Source organism: Camellia sinensis, chromosome 1 (genome assembly GCF_055761805.1).
Source record: "Camellia sinensis isolate YWXY chromosome 1, ASM5576180v1, whole genome shotgun sequence".
Lineage (NCBI taxonomy): Eukaryota > Viridiplantae > Streptophyta > Magnoliopsida > Ericales > Theaceae > Camellia > Camellia sinensis.
Window position 1 is genome coordinate 172,765,587 of NC_138961.1, and position 23,405 is coordinate 172,788,991.

At 36.0% G+C, this 23,405-nt stretch overlaps 3 protein-coding genes and 1 pseudogene across 4 annotated transcripts; 1 reads left to right on the forward strand and 3 right to left on the reverse strand.

Annotated features, from left to right (window-relative positions):
- Positions 1 to 5,684: 5,684 nt before the first annotated feature.
- Positions 5,685 to 8,780, forward strand: LOC145799552 (uncharacterized). Its single transcript, XM_082889145.1, has 3 exons — positions 5,685 to 6,008; positions 6,123 to 6,192; positions 7,239 to 8,780. Exons 1-3 carry the CDS (start codon positions 5,992 to 5,994, stop codon positions 7,611 to 7,613), a joined length of 462 nt encoding a protein of 153 aa, XP_082745271.1. The 5' UTR covers positions 5,685 to 5,991; the 3' UTR covers positions 7,614 to 8,780.
- Positions 8,781 to 9,973: 1,193 nt separating this feature from the next.
- Positions 9,974 to 11,845, reverse strand: LOC114303339 (Ribosomal protein L23/L15e family protein). Its single transcript, XM_028248481.2, has 2 exons — positions 10,792 to 11,845; positions 9,974 to 10,706 (listed from the first exon to the last, which is right to left on the reverse strand). The coding sequence occupies exons 1-2, from the start codon at positions 10,912 to 10,914 to the stop codon at positions 10,254 to 10,256; spliced, it is 576 nt and encodes a 191-aa protein (XP_028104282.2). The 5' UTR covers positions 10,915 to 11,845; the 3' UTR covers positions 9,974 to 10,253.
- A 205-nt stretch (positions 11,846 to 12,050) lies between these two features.
- On the reverse strand, positions 12,051 to 23,135 carry LOC114303338 (UDP-N-acetylglucosamine transporter ROCK1). Its single transcript, XM_028248480.2, has 7 exons — positions 22,735 to 23,135; positions 20,156 to 20,204; positions 19,841 to 20,067; positions 17,916 to 18,114; positions 17,679 to 17,822; positions 16,937 to 17,011; positions 12,051 to 12,581 (listed from the first exon to the last, which is right to left on the reverse strand). Exons 1-7 carry the CDS (start codon positions 22,869 to 22,871, stop codon positions 12,420 to 12,422), a joined length of 993 nt encoding a protein of 330 aa, XP_028104281.2. The 5' UTR covers positions 22,872 to 23,135; the 3' UTR covers positions 12,051 to 12,419.
- LOC145799545 (5-methyltetrahydropteroyltriglutamate--homocysteine methyltransferase pseudogene) lies at positions 14,894 to 16,007 on the reverse strand (annotated as a pseudogene). Its single transcript, XR_014341281.1, has one exon. The product of XR_014341281.1 is annotated as a 5-methyltetrahydropteroyltriglutamate--homocysteine methyltransferase pseudogene (transcript).
- Positions 23,136 to 23,405: the final 270 nt, after the last annotated feature.

A 23,405-nucleotide genomic window follows, 5' to 3' on the forward strand; every position in this document is an offset into this window, starting at 1 on the left:
TAACTCCATGATGATCTGTCACATCTGGTATGCTGACTGATTTGCCTACAATGGGAAGGCCAAGAATAGTGCCAACATCATCCAGGGTCAAGGTCATCTCACCAACTGTCATGTGAAATGTGTTCGTCTCAGGTTGCCATCTCTCAACAAAACATGAGACTAGAAGCTTGTTGACGAACCGATAAGTGCAACGAGCTAACTGTGACAGTCCAGACTGCTCAATAATGGCTTTGAATCTGGTGTTGTTCTCTACTAACCACCATGGCCATGCAAGGATCTTGGAAGAGTGATTATGACACTTTAGGGGCCCTCGTTCCTACAACACAAATGATATCTCATTACAAACTACCATACAACACACAAAAAAAAAAAAAACTCATATACAAATGAATTTCAATTTTACTGAGGAATGTTTACCTCCCCGTGCCAAATAGCTGCAGCCACATGACTATTGAAACTCCGCAGTATTGACGGATCATTCGGTCCACCTGGAAAAGCATGAGTAAGGTACTCTTCCTGGACAGGAGGAGAATCAGGTAAAGAGGTATCCTCCATACCAATGTCAGGCATATCATAACCTTCAACTCGTCTTTGGCTTCGGCCCCCACTTTGGCTGGCACTGGGAATATCATATTCTACCGAAACTGGATCACGACCTCGACCACGACCTTGACCTCGTCCCCGTTGATGGTCTACATCTAATTCACGACGTCGTCTATTTGAAGCAGTAGGTGGGACACGTTGTTGATATTCAGAATCCATATTATCTGCAAAAAATACTAAGTATGTGTGTGTAAATAATAACGGTCTGTGTGTGTAAAATTAATGAGAGTGTTTTAAAATATAAGTGTGTGTAATGAGTGTGTGTGCAAAATTAATGAGAGTGTGTGTGTAAATAATAAGTGTTTTAAATTATAATGAGAGTGTGTGTAAAATTAATGAGAGTGTGTGTAGTGAGTGTTATAATTAAGCGTTTTAATTAAGTGTTAGAAGGAAAAAAAAAAAAAAAAAAAAATTATTTTCTGTTCGGAAGTTGTTGTCTGAAAACACCTATTCTGTTCGGAAGTTGTTGTCCGAAAATACCTGTTCTGTTCGGAACTTGTTGTCCGAAATTATAGCTCATATTCGGAAGTTGAAAACCGAAAAAAAAATTTATTTTCGGCACTTGAAAGCCGAACCAAATCAATATTTTCGGAACTATAGTGCCGAATGGAAGCATAAATTTCGGAACTCTACTGCCGAACAAAAACAAAAATTTCGAAAAACCAGTGCCGAATGAAACACGGCAATAACAGTGGACTGAAAATTTCGAAAATGACAAAAATTAACCCTACATTACAAATAAAATAGGAATGAGAAGATTATAATCTGTGTAAACTAACCTAAAATGTGAAAATTTCAATGTTCTTCAATGCCCTTCAATGCCCTTCAATGGCAAAACTTCAATGATGCCAAAACTTCAATGAAACAAATGGATGGATGAAGCTTTTGGAGAGGAACGGTGGAGAGTGTGAGAGATGGGTGTGTGTGTGAGAGGGGTTCTCAGATGGGTGTGTATGAAAGGGGTCTCACGGGTGTGTGTGTGTGAGAGGGGGTGCGTGTGTATGATTTACATTTGAGGGTATATGTGGAATAATAGGTGTGTGTAGTGAGTCAAATATATTAGGATTTATTTTTTTAGTGTGTGTATTAAGAAAGATTTGTATAGAGAGGAAAGGGTGTGTGTATATAGAATGTCCCCAAAGTCAAACTCTTTGAAGTCGCATTTGACAACTCTGCCCCTTATTTGCTTTTTATTTTGTTTAAACATTTTGAAACAATAAGATGTTATACTTATCCATTTTATTTGTCATAATTTATTTGGAGTAGTCTCGTACATTATTTGTACTTTCTCTCACTTTATAATTATTTTATATTTATATCATTTTTATGCCATTATTACATTTACATAATCTTACGATAATAGTTTATATAATAAAGTATGTGAGTTTTTAAAATAGTCAAGTTTCTTTTGATTAGATATTAATATTTTAGTTAAAAAATTAAAAAGTTATTATAAATTATTACATTATTCTTTTTATTTTTTTACACATCTTTTTATAAAAAATTAAAATATTACTAAAACAGTTTATTCTCAAACAAGGTCTAAGACTAAGGCCTCGTTTGGGAACCTTTCTTTTTAGCTAAAAAGTCAAAAAGTTACTAAATTAGTCAAAAAGTCAACAACCCATACCAAAAAGTCAAAGATTCTTTTTTCTCTCTACTTTTTGCACATATTTTCGTAAAAAGTCAAAAAATCATCCCAAACATATTAAGTTTTTTTAGCTTATATTTTAGCCAAATAATTAAAAAGTTACTAAATTAACCTGTTCCCAAACGAGGCCTAAGACTGGATTGTCTAATTTCATTAGTGGGCAAACTTTTCAGCCCCACTTCGTTGATTTAAAGTACTTATAATTTAGAATTTATTGAACATATTATTCATGTAAAAAATTAAATCAATTAGATAACAATTACCACGTGTTCGGATCAATTTTATATAAATCGTTTATTTTCTCATCGTTCATTTTTTCATACAAAACTTATCTAAACTCGTGATTTTTGTTATCCGATCATTTTATTTTTTATATGGATAATGTATTCGATGAATCTTAAAATGTGAATGGTTCGAATAATTAAATTAGAGCCTAAAAGTGGGCCCATTAGTCAAACTAGATGATCCGATCTTGATCTCCAACTGGAAACAAGTTAGACCCTTTTTAAAAATTTGTTGAAAATGTCTTACATATTATTGTGAACTAGCAAAATACTCATGCTACGCATAATTTTAAATAAATAAAATTAATTAATTTTAAAATTAAAATTAAAATTAAAAACAATAAAAAAATAAAATAAATTAAATTTTAACTATTTTTATCACATTTTGCTTATATGTATATACTATTAATGTTATGTTTTAAGTTCTAAATAACAATAATATGAATTATAATGTAATTAGTAAAAATTAAACAAAAAATATAATAATTTTAAAATTACACCTATGATAAAATATAAATACATTATTATTTTCTAAGAGTTTCATAATTTTATTTGGCCATGTATTAGATGATATCATAAACTATGTGAATGTCAATAACAATAATAATAATAATTATTATTATTATTATTTACTAATTTCATTTTTTTTAGTTTGCCATATAATAGTAATAATAATAATAATAATTTTTTTGTGAAACTTAATCTAGCAAAATTTGTTTAAGTCAAAAAATTGAATAACAAAATGAAAATGACAAACAAAGAACTACCAGTAACCCTCACCCTCTTATCTTTCCTGAAATCAGCATTTACCTACCAAGTACAACTTTTAAATTTTCTCACACTCACTAGTTTTGGCATCTCCCATTGGGCATTTTTTTTTTTTTCTCTCATACTTACCTTCGCTTAACGGATTTTCATAACACGGGTGTAATTTTTTTAAGTTATTTTATAAACCAAAATACCCATGCTATGCACGAGTTTAAATAAAATTTATACCCAATAAAAGTTATATCCAATGTAATGTATTTGTATTTTATTCTTTAAAAAAGTTTAGAATTCTTTTAAAGTTTCACCCAACTCATTTTTACGTAAAAGTTATACCCAACGAAATTTTAATGTGATGTGTCACATTTTTCAACATGTTAATTTGACAAGTGCCTTTAGGCATAGGTCATAGTTAGTATTTAATATCTTGAACAAATTTTCTATGTTCGGCTTTGTATTTTTAAATATTTAATGTTCTAACTTTTTCATATTCCAATTCCGAATAAAAAGAATTATCCAATATTATATCGCCAACCAAATTATACTATTCGAAAACTTGTTTCCAAATAAATTTGATTTTGAGATGCATTTATAGCCATTCTAAACTAACAAACATATTTTAATTGTCTTTAAACTAATACAAAATGATTTCTAAAAAGTTGAATAAAAAAAAACCTAATAATAAGAGTTAATTGTCTTTAACAAAAAAATCTTTTCTAAGAAGTAGAATAAACAAAAACCCTAATAATAATAGCATGGTAAAGAGTACTAAATTTAGGAGAAGGAAATATAAGAATATCAAATAAATAGAAAATAATTAGAAATTAATAGAGTGGAATTTATGCATAATTCTCATTTATACTTTACTTGTACAAGACACATATTTCACCCACACTACATTAATAAAAAATTAGTGAAATACCCAAGCCCTAACTTTTGATAATAGGAGAGGCTCAATATATTTTTTCTTATTAGTTAAAGTCCATCAATAATATTATCAGAAAAATTTCAACTTATCACAGAGAAATTTCTTCTCTGTGATGAGTTAAAATTTCTTTGTGAACATAAATTTCTTTATGAAAATATTGAGTCCCAACTACTATAAAAATGTTATATGTATTTTATCTTATAAGATTTTAATATCAAGACTTTAAATTAAAACCCCAAAAATATAATTTTTGCAACAAAAATTACAAAAGCAACACCGTTTAAGATGCAACACCCTACTGCGGGAAGGGACCTATTTCCAACTATCATATGGTGGCAATTTACCTACTTTTTCATGCAATGTTCAAATTTTTAGGTACTTTTGGCGAAATTTTAGGTACTCCTCGCTGTACTTTTTGTACAAGAGAGAATTTTTATTTTTTTATTTTTATAAGAGAAATGAAGATACTACTAACTTACTGCATTTAAAGCTTTAAGTAGTGTAATTGCTCAAACCTAGGGAAATCAATCTTGTCAATTGCAGTAGCCCGCACCATTTGTTTGCACATAACATTAATGTACCAATTTGGCAAGAAGGCCCGCTGGCCGGTCTCGGCTTTTACCCGGCTCAAGCCATATCCCTGGCCACCCAGACTGGCTCGGCCCAAATGAGACTTGGGCTGGGTCTGGGATTTGAAGTCCCATCCTCAAGAGGCAGCTTAGTCAACCCTCCTGAAAAAACAACTCATGGTTGGAGTTATGGTAATCTTGCAAGCTCGGGATCATGAACTTTGACAGAGCTGGGAGACAGTTACAAGACCAGTATTACAGCTCCAAACAGTTTCTACATCTCCATAGTCAAGGAACCATAATAATAGGAGAAATCAGACCTCTAATGAAAGTTGGCCATCTTCTTCAATGGAGGTGAAACTCTTGCCCATCATGGAAGACAAAAAAGTAAAACATTTTACCACAGTAAAGCTCATGTCATATATCAATTTCAACAACAGGAGTGTACTAATTTCCTGAGTTGCCTCTGTTAAATAGTACTAGAACTATTTACTTAACAAGATGATTTGAGCAATAGCATAATTCATTGAAAACACATCATATTTTGCATAAACACAAAATATTTTGGGATTATGAAACACAATGAGCATAAACACACGCGCATACGACAAATGTTCAATCAAACGAATCTACCTTGATCTAAGCCACACAATAATCTAGTGGCCATAAACGTGTTTATGTTGTTTGAATTAGACTTGCCATAGCCAGCATTCTCTTTCTAATTCTTAGATTGTCCACTTGCCATAGCCAACATTCTCTCTAATCTTAGATTGTCTACCTGATGCTGATTTGTCATTATGTCTTCTGAAAACTAACAACAAACCAACCCCATTAAAAGTATTGCCCTCTAGGCCACAGACTCACTTCTCAGGTATTTACTCTCTCTCTCTCTCTCTCTCTCTCACACACACACACACACACACACACACAAAATAAATCTGCTGCAAGCAAGTCACTATGAAGTGCCTTCTGATGCCTCAACCATTGAGCCCTGCAAGTGATATTCCAATGGTGCCAACCAAGCTCACAACCAAAGCATAGTGGTACTTACCAATCTCATTTCGAAAGCGGATAGCTTTGAAAAGACAGAGCATTCACGGTTATAACACTGATCCTATTGTCCTAACAATTTTTTTTGCAACACCATCTAATGTAAAAAGAGAGAATGTTGTTTCTAGAGAGTGCATCCCAATGACCAATTTTTGCAGGTTTATTTATTTATTTATTTTTCTACGTGATTCAGTCTTTGGTTTTAATGATATTTGTAACAGGCATTTCCTTCAATTGTTTTTCCCTTAATTCCTGTTGCTGGGCTCATGCAGGGTTGTCACCTCTCAAATTCCAACAGATATATCAATTCAAGTTCAAGACATCACCTTTCATGTTCACAAGGTAAAACATTTAAAAAACAACACAAACATGGTTTATATTATTTTTTATTTTACAGAGAAGGTAAGAAATTCATTTAAGTACAGCCAGGAGATCATAAAAGGAAAAACCATCCAACAAAATGTTTAAATATTTTATTTTCTCAAACAAGGTGAAACAAAAGGAATTGGTAATCCAAAACTTAAAGCCACGAATGTGATGTAAAAAAATGAACGATATTATTCTTCTTTTCATTACCTTATGGTTGTTATAGTCCATATTAATCTGTCATTAAGAATCAACCTTGCTTGTGAGGTTTCTAATGAGCTATGAATTTGTAATGCTAAAACCATTTAAGCCTGTTCATTAATCTAAATCAGTTTAACAATACCTCAAACAAAAAGAGTAACCACAAAAAGATGTTATGCATCAAGCGCCAAAAGTTACAATTCAACTTCCCACACTGAAAGCCAGCAACATTACAAGAGAAAGTTCTGATGTTTTAGACACCTCAAAATTATCAGTAACACTGAAGAAATCTTTTGTTTGACATGTAAATTTTAGGGATAATTACCAAAAAAACCTTAGGGTTTTTGTAACAAAATAAATTGAGTTTTTAATTTTGCTAATTTAAACTCTAATCTTTTGATTTGTTTTCAATTTAAACCATATGTCTATTTTTATTCATTAAAACCGACGAAAAAAATAATATTTTAGTCATTAAACTCAACATAAGTATACATAAAATATCTAAAATACCAATTTTCATTGAGTTTAATGACTAAAATACCCATTTTTCTATCAATTTTACTTAACGAAAATAGGCAATTGGTTCAAATTGAAAACAAATCAAAAGTTTAGGATTTAAATTGATAAAATTAAAAATTTAGGGTTTATTTTGTTGCAGGGGTCAAACCTTGGGGGATTTTTTTTTTTGTAATTTTTTTTTCCTAAATTTTATTACCAAAAGGCATTGATAGGGATGCCACCCCATTACAAAGGAAGTAACGCCGCAGGAATCCATAATCCCTCAAAATCAACATTTATTACATTAAAAAAGAAGCTCGCAGGTTTTGTTCTCGGAACAAGTGAAGATGAAGGCAGCAATGCAAGGGAAGGAGCAAACAGCAAGAGGTGATAATTCAGATCAGGAGGATAGCACGTCATCCATGAAGGAGATCAAGATCCTCAAAGCAGAACTGGAAGAAGTACAATTGAAAATGCAAGAGCTACAGACAGACTACACTGAGCTGCAAAGACAATATGACAAGCTAAAACACAAGCACTGCAATTTATTAGGTTGGACATTTGGCTGGAGAAAAATTAAGAACTCGGGTTTTTTCAATGGAAAAATAGATGGCGATGAAACTGAAGAGGGACAAGAAAGATACTACTCCCGCAGCCAGAGAGTCAGCCTCCACCAAAGGCTGTTGTCTATCTCCTAAGAACCAAATACCTACACTATGAATTCCCATGCAGCCAAAAGCAATAGAAAAGAACCATCTGCATCTTCTTCTCCGTCCGTTGGTTTAAATAAGATTGAAACCATATCTGATAATTGCTATCACAGTTTTCTTTTTCTTTGGATAAGTGCTATCTCATTCAATTTTTATTTGGTCCTCACTATCAGAAAAACATAACAGAACTTCATAGTTTTCCATTGGTACAAATGGTTCAAACATAGACAACTTTTGTCACAATGTTGACTATATTAGACTATTAGTTTGAAGCTATGGATCATACAGTATAATAAATTGTAGTCTGGGCCCAACAGTGCAGTACAAAAGTTTCAAAAGATAAAATATGACTCCAGATTGGGCGCACAACAAGCTACATGTTTGGTTAACGGATTCATAATCATGTATTCTCAATAAGCAAGTAGTACCTTTTCATGCATTAGTCATATTATATCATCTATGTCTGAATTACATCAAACAAAATGCTTTTCCTTTTTCAGCATTAAATGATAGCTTAAAATCAATTACTAATATGTTTGGGAACTTTTATGTTTACTTTTTTATGTTTTTGTTCACAAAAATTTGAAAATTTTTAAACGAAAACATGTTTAGCAATTGATTCCATTTTCAAAAAAAAATGAAAATATTTGTCAAAAATTCAAAAACAAAATTGTGTTTTCACTTGTTTTGAAAAAATTTCATGTTTTCATTCCCTCCGCATCTCTCTCCCCCACCTCCTCTCTGGACACCACGTCCAGCCACCCCTCCAGCAACTCACCAAAGATGTTTTCTTGTTTTTATTTTTGGTTTTTGTGTGCTAATAAAACATGCATGTACTACCAAACATGTTTTTGTTTTGCTTTTAGAAAAATACACAAACAATAAATAGAAAACTATAATAGTAGTTACCAAACACTTCCTGGGCTCACAATTATGAGTTCTAATAAAATAAAAAAAATAACCAGACAAACCATGACAATTGCATTGTGGGTGAAGTCTCATCTTATGGCTTTCTAAATAAACATTCACTTGCAACTTAGCATAGATCAGAGTCAATTTTCCATTATTATTTCACCAGACTCCATCTCATGTTACTCAACCATTACAAATAAGATTCTACATTTTTGTCCAATCAAGAGGCACACTTCACAGCAAATTGTTAAGCAATGACACCTTGATTACTTAAAAGAATCTCAATAAAGATCAAGAAAGCTGTGAATTCTTCGACTCTACAGAGACGAAGTAGCAAATCATAGCCTCATAGTAACATACCAATAAATTCCTTTCATTGCTTAGTCAGCTGTAAACAAGGTGTTCACATCTGTTTCCTTTCAATACTCTGAAACCAGTCAGGGCTCACACTTGTAGTGTATGGTTATGGGAGAAAGGAAGATAGGTGAAGGGAAAATAAGAGAGAGAGAGAGAGAGAGAGAGAGAGAGAGAGAGAAACAGAGAGGGGGAGGGGGGGGTGTAAAAATGTTTAATTATTTTCTCGTCTTGGTTATCAAGAGAAAATGGAGAAGAAGCACAGGTAAAATCCACTGGTTTGTTTATCTAGACAAATTAAAAAAGGTAATTGCTGGATCTAAGAAGAAAATGGTTGAAATAACTTCTCCTCAATTTTCTTTCTTTTCTCCCCTCACTTTGGGAACTAAACAAGGAAAAATGAAAAGAGCAGCGAAAGTATATACTCTCCTCTCCTTTCTCTTCCTTTCTCCCAAAACCAGACACAAGGTATATCTTTCTCAACTAGCAAATAGCAAAATCCTATACAATAAGCAATGACACACAAATCAACCCTCACAATAACTTAATCATCCCACAAAATTGTTTGAAAACCACATAGTGATGATTCCACTCGATAACCACCATTCCGCAGTTTAGAGCAAGACACAAGTTAGAACCAAGTTCCTGTTGTGAGAGAATCACGGTCTCCAACTGGGATGGAACCAATAAAACATACAAATCTCGAAGAGTAAAGAAACCCTCGTAGAACTCCATAAAACCCGAACACAATAGAAGAGAACATACAAAGGTCAAATACAAATATTGAAAACTAGATACTAGTAAAGTATCTTAACCACTTAGGGTTAGGGCTAACAACTCAAAAAAACAAAAAAAAAATTGAATGCTACCCAATAATTTTGTAAAACTTTCTTCACTTCCACTCCATCAAAAGCCTAGTCCTAAAGTATATGCTCAATTTTCTCCACTTCCACTCCATCAAAAGCCTAATCCTAAGTATAGGCTCAAAATCCAGAGTAACACAAACAAAATAGCGCGGAGTTTTAAAACTTCCAGAGAGAGCCACCACTTTACAATTTTCCAAGCACATTGTAAAAAATCAATTCAAATCATCCAGTCATCTATCTGGATAAACTGAAATAGCCATTAATTTCATGTATCAAAGCCTAAACAAACCCAGTTTAACCATAATCAAATTTAACATTTAAATTACAGAACTTTAATCACGTGGCACTAAATAAACTTTAGCAGATATTATAGCCCCCAAAATATAATCTCAACATTATTTAATGACTCATCAGCACATCAAGTAAACATCTAGGTGCCAATCCAAGAAAGAAAAGCAAACAGATAACCCAAATTCTCAAATTGCAAACCAAAACCCTACCTAGAAGAAGACCGCATGCTGGTCCAGGGGAACTTCGTCTTCGCCGCCTCAGCAGCACCGCCATCACCGCGGCGATTTCCGCCACGACCTCCGCCGCCGCCGCTGCTGCTGCTGCTGGCGGTGGTACTCTTCTCAGGGATGAACCTGGTTTCGTGCTTCTTGTCGAGCCAATGCGACCACGCTTCGCCCTCCTCCAGAATACTGGACTTGGATTTAGATTTCAATTTGGACTCCTTGATCAAGCTCCTCCTATCCTCTTCGATTATCCGAATAGGGTACAGGTCCTGCGAAATCGACAAGGGGCTCCTCAGAGTCACGTACGCCTTCTTGTAGTCCGGTTTCGCAACCAACAGCCCACCTCTCTTCTTCTTCTTCCCCTCCATGTTTAGGGTTCGAACCTTCTCGACGTCGAAACCGTAAAGAGACTCCAAAACTCTCTTGATTTCGATCTAAGCAACAATCAGACAAAAATCGTAAGACATACACATAATGATAGAGAGAGAGAGAGAGAATTGGGAAGTGTTTGATATTGACCTTGGAAGCAGAAGGGATGGTTTTGAGGGAGATTTCGGTGATGTTACAGAAAGAAGAGGGCATGAGAAGCTTGATGGGGAGGTTTGCGAAATGAACTACTCTTCGACCTAATCTACTTCCCATTTTCTTCTGTTAGTTGTGATTTTGAAATGTTGATGATGAACCCTGCAAAAACCTTTGTAATTTGCTAGTGCTGTTTTGTGATGATGACTAGTGAGAAGAAGAAGAAGAAGAAGAAGAAGAAGAAAAGGGCTATGTTTGGGCTAAAACAAAGGATACTAATGAGGTGGGCTTATGTTTTGGGCCTACAATGATGTGCCCTTAAAGTTTTGTGCCTCGTTTGGATGCATCTTTTATTTGTTATGTCCTTCTTATTAACTCTTTTTAGTTTTGGTGTTTGCAGGGGGAACAAAAAATTTGAAAACCCACATTAAAATATCATAAAAATGGAAAACTAAATAAAAAGCCAATAAAAACCATAATATCCAAATGAGGCCTTGAACCCTTTTTTGTCTTTTGTATGCACTTGTTGCTGTTTTCCTTTGTTTTTTCATCTTCGACAACAAATGTATTATTTACGTCTTAAATTATTTATCTAGTAAAAAAACGAGAACATAAAAATATTCTTATGTCAAAATTTTTTAATTCTTTTCACAAATTAAAGTTACTTAAAGAGATCTTTTAATTGATGGGGAAAAAAATTAAATATTTTAATATGAAAAATATATTATTTTTAATTTTTTCATGCCAACTAAATAATTTGAAATGAAAGAATAACATTTTTTTTTATATAGGTAAAATAGAAATATAAACACAAAAGAAAGCAAAAGGAACCTTTTGAGTTACAAACTAAAAATTAGGAGAAATGCCCCATCCCTCATTTAATCGCCTCCAATTGTACCTCTAATGAGATAGCAAACAATACCAATCAATTAACTTTCTCCAAGCTTTTCTCTCTTCTTTCAAAATTATTTACCACCTCATTAGAAGTGTAACTGAAATTTAGAGGTGATGAAATAAGAGATGTAGCAAAAGTACAAAAGTTCCCATCATGTCAGCTTCCAAGAATTGCCTGCCTGACCTGATCTAGTCTTCCTTTGCCACCACCAAGTACTTCTCTCTGTCCACTCTCCTATTAGCAAGGGCATCAAAACACATTAATTGGCTTACCTTAAAATGTGCTTAATTGAATTATTACATTTATCTCTTAATAATAACTTCGAAGTCTCTCGTGGATAAGATTTTCTTGATAACTGTACTTGTGCAATTATGAAGCCCTTTGTAGTATTCCCTTTTTTATCTTCAAACAGTCCCCCATAACTGGCTGCTCTTGGATCAGAGTTTCAGAACTCCAATGAACAACATTGGATTTCTTCAAGCTCATTATACATGTACATGTTTTGCTATGCTGAAGGGACTATAAGCCCCCATCAATATACAATTTAAATGGTAATGAATTTGATAAAAGAAATCAAAGATTACCTTCTTAATTTCCTAAGCTAGTAGTCATTTGTACACTACTCCAAAAGAATCTAGAAAACTCCTCTCTGGAAAGTCAGAACAACTTGAACCAAATGAACATCCTATCAATTGGGGCAATTGCAATACCTCCCCTAATGTCGTGAGACTTAGGACTCTTTCCTCTTCACACGGTATGGATATCTCTGGTATATTGAGATACTGCAAATCACAAGTAGAAGAGCCACAGCGCAGTACGATGAAGTTAGTTTTCCATCGAAGATAAATTGCAGAAAAGCTGTGACAAGAAGTGCGGAAACAATGACAAATCCCTGCATGCATTTAAATATAAACAAATAAATCCAAGAACATAACTAAAAGTGAAGTCTATGACACTCTTTTAGTCCAAATACTACAAGGCCCACCAAACCTGACCGAATATAAACATGTTCAGTAGCAGAATTCTATTTAGTACAGTTGTGATTCTTTTTTCTTTTTTACAACTTTTAACAAATTATCCATCATGTAATCCAATGGCCATTAGATCTGCATGGAAATCTGTAAAAATAAATTGATAGATAGAAAATAAATTGTATGTATTATTGATTGTTGTATGTTGTGATGTATTGTGTGTACATTATATAGGAGATGGAGATGTGAAGTGGAGGTGGAGTGGTGGAGTAGGTGAAGTGGAGTGTGTAGTGGAGTAGGTGAAGTGGAGGTGGAGTGGTGTAGTGGGTTAGGTTTAGTGGAGTAGGTTTAGGTGTACATTAACAGCCCCCCTCAAACTCAAGGACGTTAGACACAAACCAACTTGAGTTTGAAGAGAGTAACAAAACAGGAAAGTAAACTGACAAATAAAATAAAACAGGATAGGAGACACGGTATGGTCGTGTCAAACCGATATAGCAGACAGTTTATGGGGTCATGTCGGACCGTTGTAGCAGACAGTTTACGGGGTCATGTCGGACCGTTGTAGCAGACAATGTTGTGACAGTTGTTGTGACAGTTTACGGAGTCTTGCTGGACCCTTGTAGAAACTAACCGGAATCAATGTCGAGACAGTTTACAGAGTCTTGTCGGACCCATGAAGGAGCTAACCGGAATCAATGTCGGGACAGTTTACAGAGTCTTGTCGGACCCATGAAGGAGCTAACCGGAATCTATGTCGGGACAGTTTACAGAATCTTGTCGGACCCTTGGAAAAGCTAACCGGAATCAAATGTCGGGACAGTTTATGGGGTCATGGCGGACCGTTGTAAAAGTCGCACCCTCAAAAGGTGTGCCCAATCTTTCAAAAGGCGTGCCATCAAAAGGCGTGCCCAACCCATAAAAAGGCGTGCCATCAAAAGGCGTACCTATCAAAAGGAGCGCCCATGTTGTCGGCGAGCGCCGAGAGGCGCATGATGCGCGTGTCTGCCTCGGCTATTTAACCAAGGTTGAGGCGGAGGCTGTGCAAACCAGTCTGAAACCGCCGAAAATCCTTTGAAAAAAACTCTTCCGTTTCTGAGAAAGAGATTCTGGAACACTCTGTTGCCATTCTGTAACCAACCCTTCTCTGAAACACTCAGCAACCCATAACATGGCCTCGTCTTCCCGTTCAGCTACCCAGAATATGGCCTCTTCGTCCCGTGGTCTGCTCACTCTCTTTCCCGACCTCAACAAGTCAACAAGAGAGATAACTGGTGCGGTGGCCAGTGAACCTCAACCAAGCGCCTCTGGTTTTGCTCCGTTGAACTTTCCGATGCGGTCGGTGGAGCAAAAAATGGCGGTGCAAACTGATATTGAGGCCAATCAGTATACTTTGAAGTCATGTGTGGAGACCATGACGGCGGTCACAAACCTGTCGCACCGGCTGCAGAGTAGGACAAATGAGGTGCAGCAGTTAAACGCCCAGCTGGCTCTGCTCCAACGCATGTATAAGGATGCGCGAGCAGAGATAAGTGTGCTAAAGGCGGAAAATAAGGAGCTGAAGCGGAAGGCCACCGTTATGTTCCGATTTGGAGGTCCGCCATATGCTGTAGTGGAGGAGCAGGGTGGAGTGATCGTGCCCAGTGGAGTGGGAAACACGGAGGCAACACCGGCAAGGGCCGCCCAGGACGGAGGCAAAAAGAAGAGACCTGCGGCAGAGTAGAGAAGAAAAATCTCACTGTGGGTGTGGTTGTTGTGTTGTGGTTGTGTTTGTTTGTTTTGGTTTTGTTTTTTTTTTTTTTTTTTTTTTTTTGGGTGTAGAATGGTGATCAAGGCGAAGTCCCGATAGAAATAAAATGAGTGTATTGTGCAAATCTAAATAGCTTGAAGGTACAAGACTGAGCAGAAAAATGAGATTGAATGAATAGAAGGTTTTTTTTTTGATAAAATAAAATAAATAAAGGAAAAAATAATAATAATTAATTTTGAAAGCAAACGGAGGAAAGAGAGGGACAAACTCATGTGGATGTCATGATAAGAAAAGGCAAAAGAAAGAAAAAAAGAGAAAAATGCAAACAGGAGTGGAGACAAATTGCGTAGAATTCGGTGGAAAGAAGAGAGAAATCAGGATTATAAATTGCTTTGGCTAGTGGTAGGGCCCACCAGCACTATTCACTTCAAAAATGTGGAATGGTGAGCAAGAGGTGGAAACAACAAGCTTGTCTTTACCCACGATGCCCTCAAGAGTCTACAGCAGGCTGAGAGATGCAGCAAGATCATTGGCCCATATGTTTCTTCCATCAACCACTCCAGCAAAGAGGTATTTTCCTGACGGGAATCCACTTGTAATCAAATCAAGAGTTTGTGCTCCGCGAACCAGATCAAAACCAAAACCAGTGACATACTTCAGGCTGGTGAGGGTTTTAAATGCCTCAGCTGGAACATCAGCAAAGTAAGTCTCGACAATAACATTCAGGCCTGACAAAGCTGATTTTAGCTCAGAGTAGGCAGCAGTGAATGCTTGCAATTGGTGAGATTCAAGATCCTTCACAAGGGTGGGCTCATTAAACTGAATCCATGATGCACCAGCGGCCTTTAGCTCGGCAACAACTTCCTTATAGATTGGAAGGATTTTGTCTAAGAGGGAGAGAAGAGAAAATGATTTCTCGACACCCTTTGCAGGTTTTGAGAGCAACAAATAGGACACAGGGCCAACAAGGACTGGAACGGTATCTACTCCAAGCGCCTTAGCCTCCTTATATTCATCAACAGCCTTGTGGGAAGCATATGAGAACTTGATCTCAGGTCCCAACTCAGGGACAATGAAATGGTAGTTTGTGTCGAACCACTTGGTCATCTCCATAGCAGGTACAGAGGCATTTCCTCTAGCCATGGAGAAGTAAGTGTCAAACCCAATCTCACCACCTGTCCAACCATATCTAGGGGGAACAGCGCTAAGCATCGCGGTTGTATCAAGCACCTGATCATAGTAAGAGAATGTGTTGCTAGGAATATACTTGATGCCAGCACTGGCCATCTGCTTCCAGATGGAAGACCTCAGATCGGCTGTGACCTTTTTCAAATCCTCAGCACTGCTCTTCTTATCCCAGAAGGATTCCAATGCAAACTTGAGCTCTCTCTTGGGGCCCATGCGAGGATATCCAACGATGTGGGAGGCCATTTTTCTTTAGGAGGTAGAACCGGAAGAGAGAGAAATCTGCGACTGGTTCTTGGTGAGTGAAGGCGGAGGAAGGCGGAGTTTCGGTTCAGTTATGGAATTTGTGACAGCGGAGTGAAGGTATGTGTAGAGGTCCAGCGGACGGCCAAGGTGAGACTGCCGCCCGCCGGTGAAGCAGAATGACTAGGTTGTTAACCTTGCTCTGATACCATGTAAAAATAAATTGATAGATAGAGAATAAATTGTATGTATTATTGATTGTTGTATGTTGTGATGTATTGTGTGTACATTATATAGGAGATGGAGATGTGAAGTGGAGGTGGAGTGGTGGAGTGGTGGAGTAAGTGAAGTGGAGTGTGTAGTGGAGTAGGTGAAGTGGAGGTGGAGTGGTGTAGTGGGTTAGGTTTAGTGGAGTAGGTTTAGGTGTACATTAACAGCCTCCCTCAAACTCAAGGAGGTTAGACACAAACCAACTTGAATTTGAAGAGAGTAACAAAACAGGAAAGTAAACTGACAAATAAAATAAAACAGGATAGGAGACACGGTATGGTCGTGTCAAACCGATATAGCAGACAGTTTATGGGGTCATGTCAGACCGTTGTAGCAGACAGTTTACGGGGTCATGTCGGACCGTTGTAGCAGACAATGTTGTGACAGTTGTTGTGACAGTTTACGGAGTCTTGCTGGACCCTTGTAGAAACTAACCGGAATCAATGTCGGGACAGTTTACAGAGTCTTGTCGGACCCATAAAGGAGCTAACCGGAATCAATGTCGGGACAGTTTACAGAGTCTTGTCGGACCCATGAAGGAGCTAACCGGTATTAATGTCGGGACAGTTTACAGAGTCTTGTCGGACCCATGAAGGCGCTAACCGGAATCAATGTCGGAACAGTTTACAGAGTAAGAAAAGTTTCCACTAACTATGTGTGCCATTGAAACAGCAAATAAGAACATCTTGAATTTTGCTTTTTGATTTTTAACTAATAAATCTGTGGCAAATAGAAAAATTCTGGCAAGCTTGACACTGTCTGATCTCCAGTGACATCATTCCATATTGCAACCTACAAAATTATATATTTTTTAAAGGTTGGACTTACCTTTCGAACGCCACCAGCATAGGATGTAATGAGGCCAACAAGAATTCCACCAAGAGCATTGGATATAACAGGAATCTGAACAAAATAAAACCAGCAAGTTTGAAACAATTAAGTAATACCTAATACAAAGTGGAAAATAGCACACATTGCCCCCTAAAAAATAAATTAATAAATGACACCATGAGGAGGCAGGGGAAAAAAAGTTCATATTGCCTAACATATGAAAGCATCTAATCCATCTCATTGAAACCACACCATCTTCAAGGATCTACTTGATCAGACAGAATTTTTCACAAGTAATAAGCGTGCCACTATAAAATGACAAACGTATTTGGGAATCTGAGAGATGGAAACTACAAACAAGAGGTTTTGTCTCAAACCAAGGGATGGAAACTACAAACAAGAGGTTCTGTCTCAAACCAAGGGTAAGAAGCATATCATATATATTAGAAGCAAATTTTAACTGCACCGTAGAGAATCTATTTACACAATACAAAAGATCAGATGAGCTAGACCATCAACATTATCTACTATTAGACTGAAAATCTAGGAACAAAGGAGGGAGATAATGCCATGATTTCAGGGTTAACTACATATATGTGTTATATTATTGTTACTGCCCAAGTGTTTCTGGATTAATCTACTTAATATTTGCGAGGGTTCCCAGTCAGGCATGGATGCAACTTGCCTGATGAGCAATTTATAACAGTCAAAATCATCAAATATCAATAAAGATCATTACCAAAGTTAGTGGGGTCCAGCCATAGAGAAATCCATGCTGTCTGATGGCTTCTCCATCTGGAGACTTGTAGGTACTTGCCAGCAAGCACAGGCTTCCAACTGTAGACATTTCTAAGGTCATCATGTATGATGTGTGTTTCTTAACCTGTTAAAAAAAAAAGAAAAAAGTAAAAGGATTAAATTAATAACAACTATAAGATTTTTACTAAAATCAAAGTTATAGGAAACTTCTGCCAACCTGAGAAGCCCATTGACACAAAGCAGAAGCCAGGCCAGAGAGCACAGATGCTACCATGATAGGAATTATTCCATAGAACAAAATTTGATCAGGGTTACTACTAGTAGAACCTTTGCTAGATCCTTCACCAATGCTTAGAAGAACGGCTGCCATTATCAACAAAAAGAGGGCCCCAATTTGTTGGATTGATTGCTTCTGCCTACAGATAAGATAAACCAAAAAAATAGACAACATATTCATAGAAACCTCAGAAATCACATTCTCAGAATATTTACTAGTTAAATGCATAGAAGCAAATGATTTATAATTATTGTTAAGGTAAAACATGCAATGCAAGTCCATCTTCTTATTCATGCAATTACAGTCCAAAGGCAGATCTAGCCAGTTTTATTGAAGAAATAAATGTGCCCCCATTATACAGTCATAAGATACTAAGAAACAAAAATGTTAACAAAGATCATTATATTTCAAGGGAAAAAATGTAACCCAAAATGTAGAAAACATGGATTATGAAAGGGAGAAGAGTGACACTGAAAGATTGGAAATAAATTGAGGACTTCTCCAACAGCAGATGACAGGTTATCTGGGGAGAATAGGGGTTGCTATAGAGTTTCCAAGTACTTATGGAAAGCAATATCCTAGTTGACAAAAAGGTTGCTTCCAATCAAACGCTAAAATATATAATTTTTGCTTTTTATACTTACTGAAAGGAAGTAACATAACAAGAATTAAATTAAGAATTAAATCCATAGATGTTGTCAAACCAAACCTTAAGTCCCATCAAATGAGGTCGGTTGCATGAATACTTCTTCTCTACTCGACTCTACCCAAGAACGTTTCGTTAGTCAAATTAAGGAAAATCATATTTCTACCCCTTGCCCTAACACTATCATCTACCGTCACTGTATCGCATCTCTTCACTACTACCTCTCTTGGTCTCCGTTGTATATGACCAAACTATGTCAATCTATTATCTCTCAACTTATCTTCCATTGGTATTACTCTTACCCATTCTCGAATATACTCATTCCTAATCCACTTTAACATCCTCATCTCAGCAACACTCATCTTATTTACATGTTGTTTCTTAGGTGCTCAGCATTCCGTTCCATACAACATCGCTGGTCTAATAGCCGTTTTATAGAACTTCTCTTTTAGTCTAATGGGTACTCATTTATCGCACAGAACTCCAGACGCACTCCTCCACTTAAGCCACCCGTCTTAATTATTAATTTTGTGGACCACATCCGCTCCAATCTCCCCAGTCATCATGATAATCGATCCTAAATAACGAAAATGTTCACTCTTCGGTAATTCTTGGTTCTCAATCTTCACTTCTCCTTTGTTTCCATTGTGACTGTTACTAGAATTGCACTTCATATACTCTGTCTTAGTTATGCTTATCCTGAATCCTTTAAATTCAAGTATTTTTCTCCAAATCTCCAACTTAGTATTAACTCCTTCTCTAGTCTCATCCACTAATACGATATCATCTGCAAAAAGCATACACCGTGGCATATCATCCGGAATATTGTGCATCAACTCATCCATAACTAAAGCGAAAAGATAAGAACTTAAGGTTGATCCTTAGTGTAACCCTACAGTAATTGGAAATTCACTTATCTCTCCAGCAGGCGATCTAATAGTGGTCACCACACCTTCATACATATCCCTAATCACATCAATGTAACCTTTTGTCACTCTTTTCTTCTTTAACACCCACCAGATAGCTCAATGAAGGACGATATTATTTCTTTTACCAACTCATAAGTTTGAAGTGTACTTCAGCAACTCATATTATTTTTCAGACAGGTTTTCAAATTGATAAGCCATTATCAACAAAAAATTATTATTTATTGACAGCAAAAATCTTAGCCAATAGACTAACCCACTTGCCTTTGAGTTGAAGATCTAGAAAAACATACCTCAGTATTATATATGTAAACAGAGCAGTGAAAAACAGTTTTGTCTGGTTCAGCATTGAGAATGTGAGGGAATCAAGATTTTTGTATGAAATCTGCAGCAGACTATTTTGCAGCGCATAAATAGCTGCTGGCAATCCTGATGTAATCAATGAACCAGCTAAAGTCCACTCCTTGAATAGTCTCCTCAAACCACCATCTCTTACAATGAGTATAAGAGCAAAAATAACCTGTAAGCAAATGAAAAGTACATTTCCTTCAATGTTTATTAGATCAAAAACAAAGATGGAGTGCAAAACAAAAGATGAAGGAGAAAACCTTTATTATCTCACATGCCAAAACAGATGACGTCACAATAACTTCTTGTCTGCAAGAATCATAGTTAGTTGAAAACTGGAAAATTACAGTACTATATATCGGTTAAAAATTGAACCTGCATTTATCACTGCACAAGGTAATAATTAACAAGAAAAGTAGAAATGCTCCTGTGGTGTAAATACTGAAAAACTTAACACCAGTTTTACTTCTCTTTTCCTTCTCCTTCTTTTTTATCTCTTTTCCTGCTGGGAAATTGGTTTCTAGAGTATGAAAATGTAAGAGGAATTTAAAGAATCAATATTAATAGTCATTCTGTGTAAAATAATTGGTACTACATTTGCAAGTAGGGGTGCAACTCAAGCGGGTTCGGTCAGGCTGGCAGGTTGTCCAAACCCAGCCCAAGTTGTGCTGAGATCTGCCCAGACCCGTCCAAGCCCGAATTGTAACCCAAGGTTGTCTGTCCAAGCCCAACCTGAGTTAAACCCAAGTTGCCCGAATTGCCTGAATTGTAAATAAATTTCATTTTTTTTTTTTTGCGGCTATATTATTAAATTGGTAAAATTTGACTCTATTTACATTTTTTTTATTTATAGAAAATCATTAATGCCATCAAAATAAATCATTTATATAATATAGATATGCCACTATAGTAGTCTTTACAATTTACGAGTCGAAAAAGAAAAAAAAAAAAAGTAAGATTTTATATTATTTGTATATATAATATATATTCAATATGATTTAATAATCTAAATTACTTTAATATCATATAATGGCTAATAATTTATATATATTTAATATTTTTATATATCTATATATGTATAATTCGGGTTTCGGGTTCCTCGGGTTGTTTGACGTCTTTGCCCAAGCCCGTCTAAATTTAATTCGGGATTCTGAATTTTTGCTCAAGCCCGTACCGAATTTGAAAATATCTTGTCCAAACCCTAAAAGAATTCGGGCTGGATTCGGGTTGCTCGAGTTGAGCCCGCCCAAGTTGCACCCGCCCAAGTTGCACCCCTATCTGCAAGTGAGCCAAGCATAAAATCGACAAACAATTTGAGCTTACAAAATAGTTAGAACTCCATCCATAACATAGTAAAACTCAACAAATCTTTTTGAAGCAACCCAATCCATAACTTTAATGCAACCAGTAGTAGGATGACGTATTCATATTTACACCAACCATGTGATAACACTGTTTTCACAAGGTGAAATGAGGAACTAATGATCCATTGCTTAAGAAGTCATTACTCCCTGCACTCTCTGACTTTCACCCCATCAAATAACTGATTGCAGTAATTTGATCAGTCACAAATCTCCATATATGAGTTTTTACCAAACCCAGACAGTTTTAAATTGATTTTCCAAATCCATGTTGTTTTGTGAGTGACTTCGAGATTTGAAAAACACAAGTTCAAAAAAATTCAAAATAACCTGTATTTGGGAAACAATCTTTGGAAAAACTCCGATTTGGTAAGTAACTCCTCCATATCAACTTAACAGTAGTTACTACAATTCTCAAACTCCTAACACCAAAAATCTTCTGTTAAAACTCTTTACCAACAAAGACTAGATGTTAAAGGAAAGGTGACAAAAGGACTCCTTCCTTTATGTTCCTGCACAAACATTCAACTAGGTATAACTGTCTCAGATAACTAGGGTGATAAATGAGTCAAGTTGAGCAGAGTAGTAGGTTGCTCAAGATTGGCTTGAAAACTTAACAAGCATCGAAATGTGTTTAAGCTTGGCTTGTTTACATAACGAGTCGATCTCAAGTAGCTTGATTTTTTACAATGCATATAACTTATCGAGTTAAGTAATAGGTTGTTCAAGTTTGGTTTCAAAACTTAACAAGTTTAAAATTGTGTTCAAGCTTGGCTTGTTTACATAATGATCTGACCTTGAACAAGTTTTTGACGAGCCAAAGACAAGTCAAGCTCAAGTAGCTTGGTTCGTATAACAGCCTTACAAATAACTGGTGTTTGACCTGTTTAGATTTTTTTAATTCAATATTAAACTACTAATGTACAGATCAACTTATTTCCCAAACAAAATTAGAACGCATTTGTAAATCACGTTTTTCTAAAAAAATACTATTATAACATTTCGGGGAAAAATATAGTTCAAATAGTACTTTGTGCTAAGCAGGACGAATCTAGGATTATATCTTTGGGGTTACTCTATAGTTTGAAAAATTGAAGGGGCTACTCTATATAATTTTGAAATTATCTACAAAAAATTTGAGGGTGCGAACTCCTATAATTTGAAGTTATTTTAAAATTTTTAATATAATATATGATATTTTTCAAATTTTTGGGTGCAGCCGCGCACACCCTCAACCCATCCTTGCCACCAGACCTCTGTACAGCTTAGCAAACCAATGAGCTAAAACTCAATTGAATCAATCAAATTGAACGTGACTAAATCACAATTTTTGTATAATAAGGTTCGATTTACAAAATCACAAGTCAGAACAAGAAAATCGAACGAATATCAAAGCGAATTGAGTATCATTTCCATACAAAATCAAAACAATCACAGTGTCGATACAAATTCAATGGAAGCGAGACAATGCAATTAACCTGATGAATCGTTTGGAGATCAATGGCTGAGCACCGTACTGAAGAGTGAGCAACAGAGAATAAAGCCGAAGTCTGGAATTCGAGGTTTGTGAGGTCGGGGCTGAAGAACCCTTGCCCTTGGGTTTGGTCACCGCCATTGATGGGCGACCTTAGGTTTTTTTTGTTCGTCACTTTGTTGTTCTTTGTTTCTCTACGTTCTGTTCTGATACCGATTCGGTTGAAACTTGAAAACACCGTTTTTTTTTTTCCTTGGAGCAGTCAGTGAACGTGGACATTCTTTTGGCGGCAGGTTTTGTTTAGAATATCTCCGCTGATTCGAATCGGTTGGTGAAAAGTGAAGATTATTATTTTATGAGTGCTCCTAAGAGTTCACTATTTTACTTTCCACCCCTACTTTAGACCTCCCTTTCAAAATTGCTCCTAACCTTTTCTTCTCTAACCTCACCATAATACCAAATATACTCTTTAAACCCCCCACTCCTGCCACCTTTCTCCAGTAGCCCCCTCCCCCACCACACCTACCTCCTCCACCAGTCCTTTCCCTACCTCCAACAGCCCAACCACTAAGGTTATATAAAATACAACTCAATCTGTTAAAATAACCCAATTTTTACTAATTTGCTCACTAATCGCAGGTTAGTTTGATTCGCAACTTGAAATTTATAATCTGT

What these genes read in the sequence shown, in the direction of transcription:
- LOC114303338 (XM_028248480.2), bottom strand. Translation starts at nt 22,871, where the DNA reads ATGGCGGTGACCAAACCCAAGGGCAAGGGTTCTTCAGCCCCGACCTCA. An exon ending in TGTGTCAATGGGCTTCTCAG is followed by an intron (nt 17,823 to 17,915) that starts GTTGGCAGAAGT and finishes TTTTTTTAACAG; the next exon opens with GTTAAGAAACACACATCATA. An exon ending in ATGCTGGTGGCGTTCGAAAG is followed by an intron (nt 12,582 to 16,936) that starts GTAAGTCCAACC and finishes AAATGCATGCAG; the next exon opens with GGATTTGTCATTGTTTCCGC.
- LOC114303339 (XM_028248481.2), bottom strand. Translation starts at nt 10,914, where the DNA reads ATGGGAAGTAGATTAGGTCGAAGAGTAGTTCATTTCGCAAACCTCCCC. An exon ending in CCATCCCTTCTGCTTCCAAG is followed by an intron (nt 10,707 to 10,791) that starts GTCAATATCAAA and finishes ATTGTTGCTTAG; the next exon opens with ATCGAAATCAAGAGAGTTTT.
- LOC145799552 (XM_082889145.1), top strand. An exon ending in TCACCTTTCATGTTCACAAG is followed by an intron (nt 6,193 to 7,238) that starts GTAAAACATTTA and finishes AGAAGCTCGCAG; the next exon opens with GTTTTGTTCTCGGAACAAGT.